The following is a 14,620-nucleotide window of genomic DNA, read 5'->3' on the forward strand; positions in this document are numbered from 1 at the left end:
CCATGTCTCAAAATGTTAATTTGTTATCACAATTCGAAATATGTTTTAAAAACGTTGGGAGTCGGTTAACAAAATAACTAAACGGAACAATAACATTAGTACGTTTTCTGTTTGCCTTGTAAACATTTGAGTATTTATACACGCCCCGCCTCCTGTTTAATATGCAGCCCCGCCCTGGTTAATCATTCAGCAATCCCGTTCTTCCTTCGCCACGCCCCCTCATTAATTTCAACACAATTCCAGCCCACTACAACTTTTGTTTTATTATTTCGCGGCCATTTAGGGAGACTGAATGTGATGTGGGTTTCTGGTCGAGATTTTAATGAAAACAGTCTGGATTTCTTCACTGCACAACTTCAGAAAGTATTTTACTCTTTTAGTCTCATAAAGACCTTGCAGCAGGACTTGATCTTTGCTTGACTTAAGCCGTTTTCTTAAAGGCGATCGGACACACGGCACGTCATCCTCGGTTCAGTGCCACTCCCAAAGGATTAAGTTGTTGGAATATGAAGCAAACCCACTAAAGCACGGGAGCGGGAGTCCTCTGAGTGCGTGGCCGGCCGTACGTGTGCTGGAGATCCCGCTAATATGGGATGTGGACTACGGAAATTGGAGGACCCGGAGGACAGCAGCCCGGGGAAAATCTACTCCACATTAAAGAGACCACAGGTCGAGACTAAAACAGACTCCGTGTACGAGTATGTGCTGCTGGACTTCAGTCTGGAAGGTACAGATCAGTGCAGTAAACAAAGATTTTTTTAAGTGATGTTGTTCGCTTACAAAAAAGAATTGCCCTGGTAACAGTTAACCATAGCTCCCTAGAAGTTGATTCAGTATTAGTTAACTCTCAAAAGAGAAAGGCGGTAAACAAACTGACAACTGTTCTGAAAGCTTTTTATAGTATTCACAATAACTAGAACTATATATTATTTATTTGCAGAAACTTACTTGGCATGCTACGTTTTCATTTTGCAAGGGTGTAATTAATAAGAGCTCCAGTTCATTTGGCTGTCTCAAAACTTAGCAAGCTGCTTTGCTAAACATCAGTGGCATGTGCCAATGATGGACAAAAATGCTGCCTGGTTAGGTAGCTCACTATGATTTGAGTCAGTGCCATGTCTTCACTTTCTAACTTGCGGCATGATGAATCTTGGCGTGTGAGTCCTGAAGTGTGTGAGAGATTACACCGTTTTACCCAGCAACAGCGCCGAAGCTTCATCGTATGTGGAAATAGGTCAGGAGGTTTTTCCCTCTGTTAACGGCGTCTGAGGCGCACAGACTGCAGCACACTCGCGTCTGTTCCACAAGATGACATTCATACTCGCTCCCTCTGTGCAACAGTTTCCACTCTCTGAATTTGTCATCGGCGCCTCATTCTTGGTTTGAATGGACCATGCGCAGTCTACTTTGTACTGCCCACATTAATAGTATTTAGAGTTAATGTAGTATGTATAGTATAAATCATAGTGATGTGTAATTTTGCCTGGAGGAGAAGGGGAATGTTTCAAAGTTGGTGCGGGTTTCTGTCGCTACTCGCGAACCAGCCTTGAGAAGGAAAAGGGGAAAAACCCGTAGTGGAAACAGAAAATCTGGAGTGATCACAAAACGCTGTTAGCATGAGAGGAAGCATCAGTCGCTCCATACTCCACTCCACTCATGTACGATCCAGACAGATTTCAGTCTGTGCGTTGAAACTGGAAAAATATACGAATTTAACTGGCCAATATTTGTTTTAACAAACACAAATTTTTCTAAGGTATCAACAGAGTGAACAAAGTAAATGCAAGTCTCAAGTGTCGTATTCTGCATAGTGTGAAAATGATCCGTTTCCAACACTTATTAAAAGAAAAGATACTTGTTATCCCAACAGCAGGGTTGCTTTCATGAAATTTAGCAGTCTTTTACTCATTCCGTTCCAATCCACTTGTTTTAGACATGCATTTAGAGTAGTCCCCCCCCCCCTGTTTTGTTATGTAGTATATGTTGAGTATCCAGGTAGTGCTTGGAATGTGAAGCGTTTTCACAGGGTCACGTGTCTCCACCTGCCCAAGCCTCAAATCCAACACTTTGGAATATTTAAGAGGAAAACTAAGTGCTACCCAAAAACTGACCTAAATCTCATTCCCCTGGAAGTGTTGTCACCTGGTCTCAAAAATCAACATGGATCAAAAGTGTCAATAATATTAGAACAATAAATCGTATAGTAAGGCAACACATCTTCAGATATTATACCTTTGTGTCTGAACATAAACATGTCTGCGGCTGTGGGAGTGAGTCAACTGGCATGTCAGTTCATCCTTCGTTCCAGCCTTTCATTCCTGAGAACACCTGGTGTACAGATGCCTGAAGCGATGGTGTTTGACACTGCTCACCAGAGCGCTCACATTATTTAGACAGTTTCCAGGTTCCTTTGTGTCGCTCTGATTGCTTATTGAGTGTAACCTGTGGAAACACCACCTCTGCTGTGTTTGTCTGTGAGTTTTGTGTTTTTGAGTTAAGGTGTTGTACTTCAGTTCTTCTTTGCAGCCATGTGCGAGAACCTCAGCTTGGCATGTACCTAAAATCATGGTAGTGTTGATCATGAAGTTGATACAGACTTTGTATCGCTTGTAAAAATACCACAGTTGTTGTATTTTACATACTTCATGCATATACTCTTCAACGTGTCTTGACATGAGTTGCAGGTCAAGACAGGATCCAAAAGGTTCCAAAAGGGTTGCCAATGATGCCATAGAAAAACAGTTTGGTTGTTCTTAAAACAACCTCAAAAGAACCTTTTAACCCCCGTTTTTAAGTGTGAAGAACAGTGTACTATTGTTTTGTGCAATGGAAAGTTTCCATTGATGTTAACTGTTCTTCATGAACCCAAAGATGGCATTAAAGAACCTTTATTTTTAAGAGTGCTGTAATGTGTTTCCAGTAAGATTTACGGCTGGGCTGTTTTGTCTTTGTCTTTGTTTTGATTGTTGTACAAGTGGATTTGCATAGCTACATGTAAAGATCTTTTTCAAAACTGTAAAAGGGGTTCATGACTTGGGTTCTGGGAATGTCTAAAGTTTGGTGTGTGTGCTCCATATGTGTGGCTCTCTTGGGTAGTCTGTATGTGTATTGATTAGAGAATGTTAACTGTTGATCATGTATTAAAGTCATATCAACACTTTTTTTTTTTTTTTTTTCTCATCACTTTTAGAAATACAAGAATTTGATATGTAAAATACTGTAGTTCCCCAAAACCCCAATTTATTGAAATTAAAATGCAAAATTTCTTTATGCTAAATTTTAGTAATGCCTTTTTTTGTTTACAGGAACTTGCTTAGTGCTTAATTTGGGCATGTGGTTGCAGAAAGCCAGCTGTTCTTGTTGCAGAGGCAGACAGAATTACAACTAGTGGCCTTAATCTCTACCTTCTATCAGTTTCACTGCTGTCGGCTTAAAAAAATAAGGATTAGCTTCAGTAACATCTCAGTTTGGCCTTAAATTACCACATGACATACCTTCATCAATTGTCCTGTCCAATAAAGTAACGTTGTTCATCAAAAAATAAAATTCATCGTATTCTCACTCTCATCAAATGAAATGAAAATGAGTGTAAAATGACAATTCAAATTTTTGGGTAAACTATTTTAAATGTTAGAATTCAACATTATAGTTGGAGCATTGAATTATCAAATTGAACTGAATCAAATGTTTATAAGTCATCTACTGAAAAAATCCACTTGCTCCATGCGGTGGTATATTGGTGTAATCTCCTTTTTGGTTAATCTCATTCTGGCGTGCTAGGGGATTTGAGTATAAAAATGATTTTCCTGATATATGTAGCATATTAAATTTTAAGAAACAAATACAACTGGGCTCTGAAAGTTCAGTTGATGCAGTTTAATTTAGTAAAACCAATCAGGTTGTCTTATTGCTTGTGACTGAAATGAGCTGCTATGACCTTGCAGTATTTTGCAGCGTGAAAACATTCCTGTTTCACAGAAACGCACACACACAAAAAAGAAAAGGAACAATATTTTGCATAATGAAAATAAATCCTGTTTTTAGGACCATAAATAATCTATTTCATTGAATTATTTTTTTGATGGAAGTTAAGCACTTAACTTAACAAAAAAAGGGATAGTTCACCCAAAAATGTAAATTCTGTCAATAATTACTCACCCTCATGTTGTTTGAAACCCGTAAGACCTTCGTTCATCTTCGGAACACAAATTAAGATATTTTTGATGAAATCTGAGAGCTTTCTGACCTACATAGACAGCAAGGGTCCTACTACTTTTTATGTACAAAGAAAACAAAAATAACGACTTTATTCAACGATTTCTGGGACAATCCTCCACCATTATTAACGCATTATCGTTCCCTTTAAAACTGGCACAATTCTGTACAGTAGATGCTAGCAAGATGTATTCTTTTATAAGAATACCACAGAGCAAAAAATATATGTTTTCCTTAATGCAATGCAAAACAAACATCTATCTGTCTATCTACCTATCGCTCTCTGTATATGTGTGTGTGTGTGTATATATATTTATATTTGTTTGGAAATTTTGCTCACTTTGTCATTTGCCACCTTTCCTTCTGTGAACTGAAATGGTCCATACACAAGACTTATTTATTTTTTTTTTCACCCCTAAACCCTTTCTGGGTCATAAAATATCCCATAAATTCCTTCACTCTACTTCCTTTTTCTCCCTCTCTTATATCTCAGTCTGTCTGTTTCTCATTTTCCAAATGAAGCCTTCACACCTTCAGACTCTTCTTTTCTTTCTGAGTTTTTTCCTTCACATGTTCTCACGCCTTTTTCTTTTTATTCATCTATTCTTGATTCTCCTCTTATAAACACACACACACACACACACACAGACAGTCTCTTTCTCTCTGGAAAACAGAGGCCTCTGTATGTGAGTTGACAGGAGGGGGGCTCAAGGGTTTGGGACAAATTGCTGGCCTTTCCAGGGTCCGAAAGATCCACCGCTCTTCTCAGCCCCTGAGGACCATCGTGTCTTTGACACTTCTCTGAAGCTCATGTGTGAGGGACGGGCATGCAGACGTGCCTGTCAAAGCCACAGACACTGCTGCGATGGTGAAACTTTCAGGTAGCTGCCAAATCAGGCTGGGATGAGAGTAGAAAACTCATTTTCCTTCATAGCTGTTTACCATCTGAGAATGAGTTTACAGGGAGAAGATATTTGGTCTGAGTTTTCTCAGACTAAAATTCTGTTTGCTGGTCTGCCCCAGTGTGGGAACCGGACTGAATGTTTGTGTGAGTATGTTTGTGTTGTGTGTGTGTGGTGGAATGTTGTGTTTGTGAGGCTGGGTGTTTGTGAGTGTGTGTGGCATGGGGCCAGCCCTCCCTGTGAACAGCAGCTCTTTGTGGACACAGGAAGTGTGTTGGGGGTGGGGGAGAGGAGGGAGATGTAAGGGTGATCTTCTGTCAGAGGCTGCAGACAGGAGAAAGAGAAGCCAAACGGTAGCACGCTATCGAAGAGCCGCTTAGAGAAACCTTAACATACCCTGCGTCCCAATGTGCATACTATCCACCCTGTCTGCCCTAAATAGTATTGAAAATGACTAATATCACAAAGAATTTAGGATGGCTAGTATACACATTGAGACGCAGGCATAGGCTCTGTTCCAACACCTAGTGGGCGGTTTTGCTGTTTGCTGCCTACATAGACAGCATCCTAAGTGGAATGGAATCTGGAAATGTAATGTTGTACATCGGTGGCAGTCAATAGCCTTTTTTTTTTAATAGTAATGCAAAAAAAGTGCATATTAGGTAAACAAAATTTTGATTACAGATTATGTTAATATATTTTATCATTTTGATTCAATAAATCTGACAGTTTTCACATTGTTAGTGCAACAATTTTGAATCAAAGCTGAATACACTACCGTTCTTTTATATATGTATAATGTTTTTAAAAGACATTCATATTTTTATTCAGCAAGGATGCTTTAAATTTATCAAAAGTCACAGTCAGTGTTACAAATAAGTATTTTTAAATAAATACTGTCCTTTTGAACTTTCTATTGATATAAGAATCCTGGAAAATGTATCATAGATTCCACAAAAATATTATAACTGTTCTCATCATTCATCATATTTGAATGGTTTCTAAAGGATCATGTGACAGTGAAAACTGGAGTAATGGCTGCTGAAAACACTAGCTGCCTATTACATCTACATAATTACAAACTGTAATTACAGGCTGTTCCATAACTTAGTTACATGGTAAGCACATTTTAATTCATGTAAGTACAACAGCTACTACTAAGTCCTTAATTAATTAGGTAATTACTCTGTATTATGACACCTTAAAATAAAGTGTTACCCAATTTTTTAGTTTTTTTTAGTTTTTTTTTAAACAGTACTTTTGGTCAATTAAATGCAGCCTTGTTGAGCAAAAGTGACGTCTTTCAAAAACATTTAAAAGTCTTACTGACTTCAAACTTTGAACTATAGTGTACATGTTATGATTAGAACAAAATATAGTATAATCTGTGATGAACCGTCAGGCTCGTATGGGCTTCTTTTGAATGATATATGATGAATATTGCAAATTAAAATGGGTGCTTTATAAAGAGTATGTCATCAATCCGATTGGTTGTCTTTACAAAATTTTCAAGAGTCTTCCAATTTCCAAAATCCAGTTTCATGTTTACCCACCCCTAAAAGTCACATGAAGGTAACAGTGATTGGTTGCTTTACAATTCAATCAGATAACCCTGTGTTGTCTAAATAGGTCATTCTTGTCCAAAATAAGCTACGAAAATACACTGCACATAATCAAAATGCCAGTTTTATGAGACAACCTGTAGCTTCATAATATTTTCATAAGGTATTAAGAATATTATCTTAGATTATATGGTGGTTTCCACTGAGTGTATTGTGAGTTTTATTTGTGCTGTGTTCCACAGGCAGTCGGCCTACGGTGCAGTATCTGTCCTCGCTGTGCGAGCTGCCCCATGCCCTGCAGTCCTACTACACCCAGGGCTATGTACTGGCTGCCCTGCATCCTATCATCCTCTCGGTGGGCCGTACCCGCTTCCTGCCCTGCAGCCTGCTCTACCGGGCCATTCTGGTCCGCCCACGATCCAGGTAATGTTCACCATGCCAAGCACTTCGTATCTCACCATTGCACCCCCTATTCTGTACCCCAAAAACCCCACACCAGCTCCTTCCAAGTAAATAATTAACTTTTAATGAGTCAGCATGAATATTTAATGAGCTCATAGTGAGAGGTCAGACAGTCTAGCTGGAGTGGGCAGGGCTTGTGTGAAGTCATACTGGGGTACAGATGTGGGTTAAATTTAAGTTAAAAGAAGCCCCTGACAACAGTGTGGTTTTCCAGCATCCAATGAGAACCTGCAAAGAAGGAGTGGAGGAACGGGACAGGCTAGACTATGATGATGTAAATTATTCAAAAGTAAAGTCTGGGACAGTTGTAGTATGTTAATAGTGTTGTAGTGTGAAAAACACTGAGCTGTGTAATGCCAACTCCTATGAATACTCTATGATTGATGTCTGAATCCAGTGAGCATTAGCTTGAATGCTCTTTTAAGCAATGGCAGCAATGGCAATGGCAGTGAAACCTGCAAAAAATTGCTTTCTCAGGCAGTAGCATCCAGGCATATCCACATCCATTGTTTGCTTGACTTCCTGTCTACTAAGATGCCTCCATCTGGTAATTTCTTGAAGGAAAGCAGCATAGAAGTATATTTGTGTCCTGTGATATCTGAAGCTCACTTGAATGAGTTGTAAATCATTAAATGTGTTGTTTGAAACTAGTTTCCTTTGATGCTGGGTTCTTATTAAACCGTTGACCGATGTGGTCAGTTGGGGTCAAAAGGGTTAAACGTGTCAGCATTTTTATACTGTGCTAATGGAGGACATGTTAAGAACAGAAAATGTCAGCAATAATAAAATATGCATAATGTTTTCATGCAGCGAGTTTAAAATGCATTTCCTTAATTGATGTGTATTTGTTTGTTTGTGTTGTGTGGTTGCAGCAATCATGCAGTGCCAATGATTGACAGCTTGCCAGTGTTGCGAGTGGAGGAGTGGCCACTGCCTGGAGAATCTCTGACCAGTGACACAGTGAGACTGCTCATAGACAGGGTCTGTGTCTTTGTTTCAAAGGCTTTTGTCTGTTTTCCATGTTCTTTTTTTATATATAATTTACAGTGTTCAACAGGTTTTCATTTATGCATTTATTTATTTTTGCCAGACCTCTTGGGTTGTTAGTAGTGTTCGACCAATATTTTTTTGACAGCCGATGCTGATATCTTAGAGAGCAGGATGGCTGATATGAAGCCAATATAAAATATAATTATTTATTTTAATATTTAAGAAATTTGAAGTGATTTGAATGTAAAAAAAAAAGAAAGTGAAATAAATATGCCATCATCTTGAATCTGTAATCCTATTACAATATTTTTCACAAATAAAGAAATATTTAAAATATATTATAAATATTAATAAAAAGTAAGTAAACACTATAACCTGAATCCTATGGGTTTTTTTTTAAAATCAAGCCTAGGTAACACTCATTTTACATTCAGAGTGCTGATGGTAAACGCGAAAGTATTATAATGTTTGCCTTTCTATTACTATTACTACTTGTATGCCTTTTAATTCTTTTGTTTAACAGTTCTGATTATTAGACAGACTTCTATCCGTATTAGTCAGAACTGTTAAATGGCAAGTGGAGAATGCGAGCGCTATGCGTGCAGGTGCTGCCATTCTCAGCACCATCAAAATAAATGCCCCGATGGTGAAATTTAAAAAAATGCCAAATATCGGCCGATATATCGGTCGACCACTAGTCATTAGAAGAGGTTTTTAGTAGTCTTGCCCAAATTTTGCCGCCACAACACATGGATTTTTAAGAGTCATGCATTTTGAAATGATATTTAGATTTTTAATTAAATGTTTAAGTTCATTTTGCTTTACAAAAAGAAAATTGGGTAAAGCTCGGAATACGCTACACGATTTTCCCCCCGATTTTCCACCAATTTATAGTCTAGAGAAGTTGACACTAGTTGCTAAAGGTCAGCGCCAGTCTGCAGATCTGAGTTGACAGATTTAACTGAAAATCATGTAGTGTGTGTGTGATTCTCAGTCGTTTAGTGTATAATGCCCAGATTTCATGCTGAGGTCTTTCTCTTCAAAAAGTCCACATAAATTTCTGTTTCTTGTGATGGAATGTTTAAATATGGTTTCATATCACTAACCGTGTGTATTTGTCCTCAGGTGAACAGCTATGCCAGGGGTGGCGTGCAGTTCGTGGGGTCAGTGCTCCAGCAGGCTGGAGGAGGGGGGTGTAATGGTAGAGTGCCCAGTCCCAGGAGGGGCTGCCGTTCCCCACCCCGCACCCCACCGCGCACACCGCCCGGAGATGCAGATCTAGAAGGCCGTGGCTACAGCCCAGGTGAGATGTTCCTCTAATCTCATTATGAACCATCTGAAGTCTATGAAACAATTTTAATAGTTTTGAATCAGGTGCACAGCTGGACTATAAATATTATTTGAATCATGCATGATTGGGTGAAACTCACAAAGAACATGTCATATCTCATCCCAGAATCAAACAGGAAAATTGTATAATATTGGTAAAATAATTATACTGCATGATATTTAATAACCTTATTCAGACTTATGAAGATGCTTTGCTTTTATTTTTCCTGTTCAGTTTGTCTTGAGTGGTGTCAGTTTGATTTGGTTTAACCCTGTAATATCTTTGTCCTCTGTGGAGCTGTGGTGTCTCCTCACCCTCTGGGCATCATACCAACCTCTCCACTCTCCATGGCAACCGTTTCAGGGCCACATGTGAGATTAAGATCAGTCAGAGGCTGTTAGCGTCTTAACATGAGTACTGTACCTCATTTATTTGCCCTGTTACACTTAGTAGTTATGGTAGATGAACTGATAGTTTGACCTGTTAAAAATGGTGTCTAAAGCAATGACCATTGCATGACTTATTTTACTCCAATATGTCAAAAATTTTGAGGTTGCATTGGCCTGCATTGGTCATACAAAACGTGTGAGACTCACTATCATTTTCAGACCTGAGGTTGCTGGTGCTGTTTCACTCCTGGGCTCCAGGATGTGCCCCGCTGGACTCTCTGGCCTGCTGTTACCACCAGGGGGCGCTGTCCATGCGTGTGTCCAGGAAGGGTCAAGTTGTCAGTGCCCTGGAAGCTGATTGGCTGGAATTGACCGCAGCTTACTACCGCAAGGGCTGGTCATTGGTCGACTCCTTTGTATACTGGGACACACCAAAAGGTAGTTCTTGGACTTATTTTTGACTGTCATGATTTGATTCTCTGCGCTGCTTGTTTTTTCCGACTGAAATGTTTGTTTGTGTTTTTGAAAGGAAGATGTCAACATCCTCTTTAGCTCTTCCTAAGAAAGATTTAAAATTATGATATAAGGAATTAACTGATAGTTTTTAGCAAATCAGAGCCCCTATCATCTTGGGGTTTTTTCTCCAAGTATATCTTTTCATTCTCAGAAGTCATCTTTATAATCCTCGTCTTTATTCATCCTTCACATCTCTCTATCTTTAACCAAAGCCATGTTTCCCTTCTCCTGTCTCCCACCAGAACTAAATTTAGAGCTCACGTCCCTAACCTCACGACCGTGCTTCCTGTTTCGCACCAGACTAATAGGAGCTAAATCAGATGTGCGTGTGTGTGTGTGTGTTTGAGACATCTGGAGCTAGTAAATTTTGACCATGAAAAGCAGTTTACAAAGTAGCAGTAGCTCTATAATCTCACTCACTTTCTTCCCATGTAATATGTTTCCATATGCATATATATTTAATGTGTATACCGTATATACTCTGTGTGTGTGTGTGTGTGGCGGTCATCTGGAATACATTTGGATTTTTAATAAAAATAAATCTCGTCCTCGCCAAAGATAAACTAGAATACAATAGAAAAAGTAACACTGGGAAATATTAGTTAAAATAACTCTATTTTAAAATGTCATTCATTCTTGTGATGACAAAGCTGAGTTTTCAGCAGTCATTACTCCAGTCTTCAGAAATCATGAAAATATGCTGATTTGGTGATTTCTTCTTGTTACCAATGTTGAAAACAGTTAAATATTTTTTGTGGAAACATGCCTTTTCAGGATTGTTTGATTAATAGAAAGTAAAAAAAAAACAGCAATTTTTTGAAATAGAAATCTTTACTGTTACTTTTGATCAATTTGATGCATCCTTGCTGAATAAATTATTATTATTGTTATTTTAAAATCTTACTAACCCCAAACTTTTGAGCAATAGTATGTGTGTATGTTGTCTACCTGTAAATATTATAAAGGATGTATAAATTAATTGCAAAAAAAAGAGACCTCTGTAATGTTCCAAGTGTTTGCTCTATAATCTTATTCGCTCTTCTTTTATCCTCTCACTTGTTGGTGTACATGGATTTATCTTGCTGTCATACAAGTAGTTCAGTTTCATTATCTTTTGTAGGTCATTGACACACTTCCAGCACTGACTAAATGAGACCTACAAATTATGTCTCTGTGGTTCAGTGGGCGAAAATATAGAATAATCATAATAAAATGGTCTCCTGTATTATAAACAGTCACTTTTAACATTCAGATATGAGGAATAATGATAAAAGGATACATTTGAATGATTAAATTAACATTTAGACACATCTAGACATAACAATGTAAAAATCTAGCTGTGAATTGTCATTAACTAGCTTCTACAGTATAATGTAGATTTTTAATGGTTGTTTTTCCAGGTGAGCCAGTGCCCAGGTCTCTAGAGGGGCTGTTTGTCTATGAGGAGAAGAGCACAGCGCCACCTGCCAATGACACGATTGTAGTGGAACAGTGGACTGTTATAGAGGTGTGACTGCATGTATGAAATGTCTAAAATGTGTCAAATTATCACATGAAGGATGTTAAGTGTGTAATTTTATGTTGTCTTTAATGATTTCCTGTTTGTGTCACAGGGTTCAAATGTAAAGACAGACTATGGTCCTCTGCTCCACACGTTAGCAGAATTCGGCTGGCTGCTCACCTGTGTACTGCCCACCCCAATTATTCGCCATGACAGGTGGGACCCTCATAGTACAAGCCATATAATCATGTTTAATTACATCCCATCACCGTATCCCAAGCTGACTGCTTTTCTTTTCCTGCAGTGAAGGGAATCTCGCCACCAAGCAAGTTGTTTTCCTACAAAGACCCGTCAAGGGCCAAACGGTACCACAGCACAGTCAGGTACCTATTTGTTAATGGCATTTTAAACGATTACATTTGTAAATCTGTTGCTTTTCTTGTTCTAAGACATATTTAAAGGACACAATTGTCTATTTACAGTCCATTTTTGTGAGGAAGACAAACTTTTAAAGTGATAGTTCAGCCAAAATTAACTTAAGATAACACAAATGATTTTGAACAACCACTCACAAACCATTTTTATTTTAGTAGTAATATATATAATTATTGTATTTATTAGTACTTTGAATTGGCTTTTATTTGTATATTTCCTTATTAGTTTTTTTTTTTTTTGCTTTTTAAGGTTGAATTTTAGTGCTTTTAGTAACTTATATCAGTTAGTTACCAGAAGGGTTATTATCATCAGCTAAAACAAAAAATATTGTTACTTGAAACAAATTAAATATTAACTAAAACTAATAAATAAAAATGGATAATTTTATAGGCATTTTCAAAAATCTAATAAAAATGACAAAAATCTATAAATTTACTATAACTAAAATTAAAGTGAAAACAGAAAATATAAAAATGTAATTCAAACATTAACAAAACTATATTAGTTTATAAACCATATTACAAATTTTTGTTTTAGATTGTTTCTAATATTTATATTTTATTTTAGCTTTATTAAATATGAATAGTTTGTTTTTTTTAAATATAATTTCAGTTAACGATAAGTCACAAACCATTTTTTATGAATAAAAATACAAAACCATAAAGGACCATTTCTTTTGTTCTCTAAAATTTCCCAAAAATTGCAATATTGACAGATTTCATGACACGTTATTTTGTATCTCAACCCTCTTGTTTTTGTTCCTGAAGGGATCGACACGACGAGAGGTGTGCAGTCACTCTGTGAGTCGAGGCGTGGATGAACCGCACACAGAGCTGTCGTCTCCATGTTCAGGGGGAATCGGTGGTTTCCCCGTGTTTGGAGGGGGGTATCCCAGTGCGCTGTCCCATTTAGATGAGGGAGGATTTGAGCCAGACGATGGGGCTGCAGAAGTCACCTGTATGTGATGGACCAACTCAATTTCTTTTTCAAGTTCTGTCAGAAATCTTTGACGGTTGAGAGCGGCAGCTGGCGTAGAATTTACCACATCACCAGACCACAAGAGATTTGCGTTCCTGTATTAGAAACGGACTCATAGCACTTTTAACGTTTTGTAAATTATTTTTAACAAGCCATAATGTCGTCATAGAGGTCGGTTTTATTTACTCTTGAAAACAAAGTTTATGTGCAATGATACTTTGATACAAAGTATCAGAAATAGCACTGAAATTCAGTTATTTGCATCAACAGTGTTTCACAGCACTCGCACAATACCACGTGTTCACTTCACATCATATTTGTCTTAAGATCAAGCTCAAACACTATTTTTTTGTCCCACATCACTATGAGTGTCCTTCCTCACTGTTCATTTTTTGCTGTTCTTTTTCCTGTTCCTTTTATACTCCGAACCAGCTGACAATTCAGTTGTTTGTTCTAACACCTGCAACGGTTCAACGTGACGAACTCAGGAACCGAGTATCCAAACAGTCCCTCTGCAGGACGTTTGCTTGGTGTGCAGATTTGTGACATGCTTACATTTTCTTGCAGAATTTTCCAGGACTTGGAGTCAAAACATCAGAAATGCTTCATTTAATGTTTAAGGGAAATGCATATGCACTGTAAGCCTACAAATGCTTCAGAATGGAATCCAAGAACCAGCCTGTACTAAACGCTGAACTTGATGCTGTAGTCTGGTTTATCAGGTCTGTGCCATGTGTTCAAGTGGTGCTAGAGCTGAATTTGTATGTTAATCTTCTGGGAATTTCTTCACACAATCTAAAAGGGAGAGATAATACACTGATTTGCATGTTAAGTGGCAGCATTTCAGTTCATTAACTGCTATGGGACTATGAGCAGGGTACTTTCTTTTGTTTGTCAGTGTATAAACTGACTAGTTCTCCTCAGCTCAGTGGTCAAATTCCATTCATCGGGCTGGATTTTTTCAAACTGAGCTGCATTGGTGCTGCTTGTGCCACCTTCGAATTTTTGTAGAATTTTAACCACGTTAAGGGTTGTACTGTTTTCACGTCTTACGTTGCCTTGACAATGTTTATCCCTCTTTGAGGAATGGCAGAATAGAGTAAGCACATTTTAGTTCGCAAAACAGACTATCAAGCTGCTGTAAATGTTAAAGCCATGGTGCACCGAGATGTTTCTTCAATTCCAGAAGCTGAGCTCAAGATATTTAACATTATATTCTAATATACCAGAACTGATCAGTATTATTTACCAACTGTAGTATTTGAACGTGTTTCAGACAGTTTTTGTAATGTTTTATTAAATGGGTATTTACCTCATATTAAAGTGGATGTTTGTGTTGT

The 14,620-nt window shown here is 37.9% G+C and overlaps 1 protein-coding gene across 1 annotated transcript; it reads left to right on the forward strand.

The window, feature by feature from the left end:
• The first annotated feature begins 257 nt into the window (after positions 1–257).
• Positions 258–14,533, forward strand: rftn2 (raftlin family member 2). Its single transcript, XM_058787273.1, has 9 exons — positions 258–727; positions 6,922–7,102; positions 8,014–8,122; positions 9,257–9,434; positions 10,070–10,288; positions 11,767–11,873; positions 11,980–12,083; positions 12,172–12,250; positions 13,070–14,533. Exons 1-9 carry the CDS (start codon positions 589–591, stop codon positions 13,265–13,267), a joined length of 1,314 nt encoding a protein of 437 aa, XP_058643256.1. The 5' UTR covers positions 258–588; the 3' UTR covers positions 13,268–14,533.
• The last annotated feature ends 87 nt before the right edge of the window (positions 14,534–14,620 follow it).

Source organism: Onychostoma macrolepis, chromosome 09 (assembly GCF_012432095.1).
Source record: "Onychostoma macrolepis isolate SWU-2019 chromosome 09, ASM1243209v1, whole genome shotgun sequence".
In the NCBI taxonomy this organism is placed as follows: domain Eukaryota; kingdom Metazoa; phylum Chordata; class Actinopteri; order Cypriniformes; family Cyprinidae; genus Onychostoma; species Onychostoma macrolepis.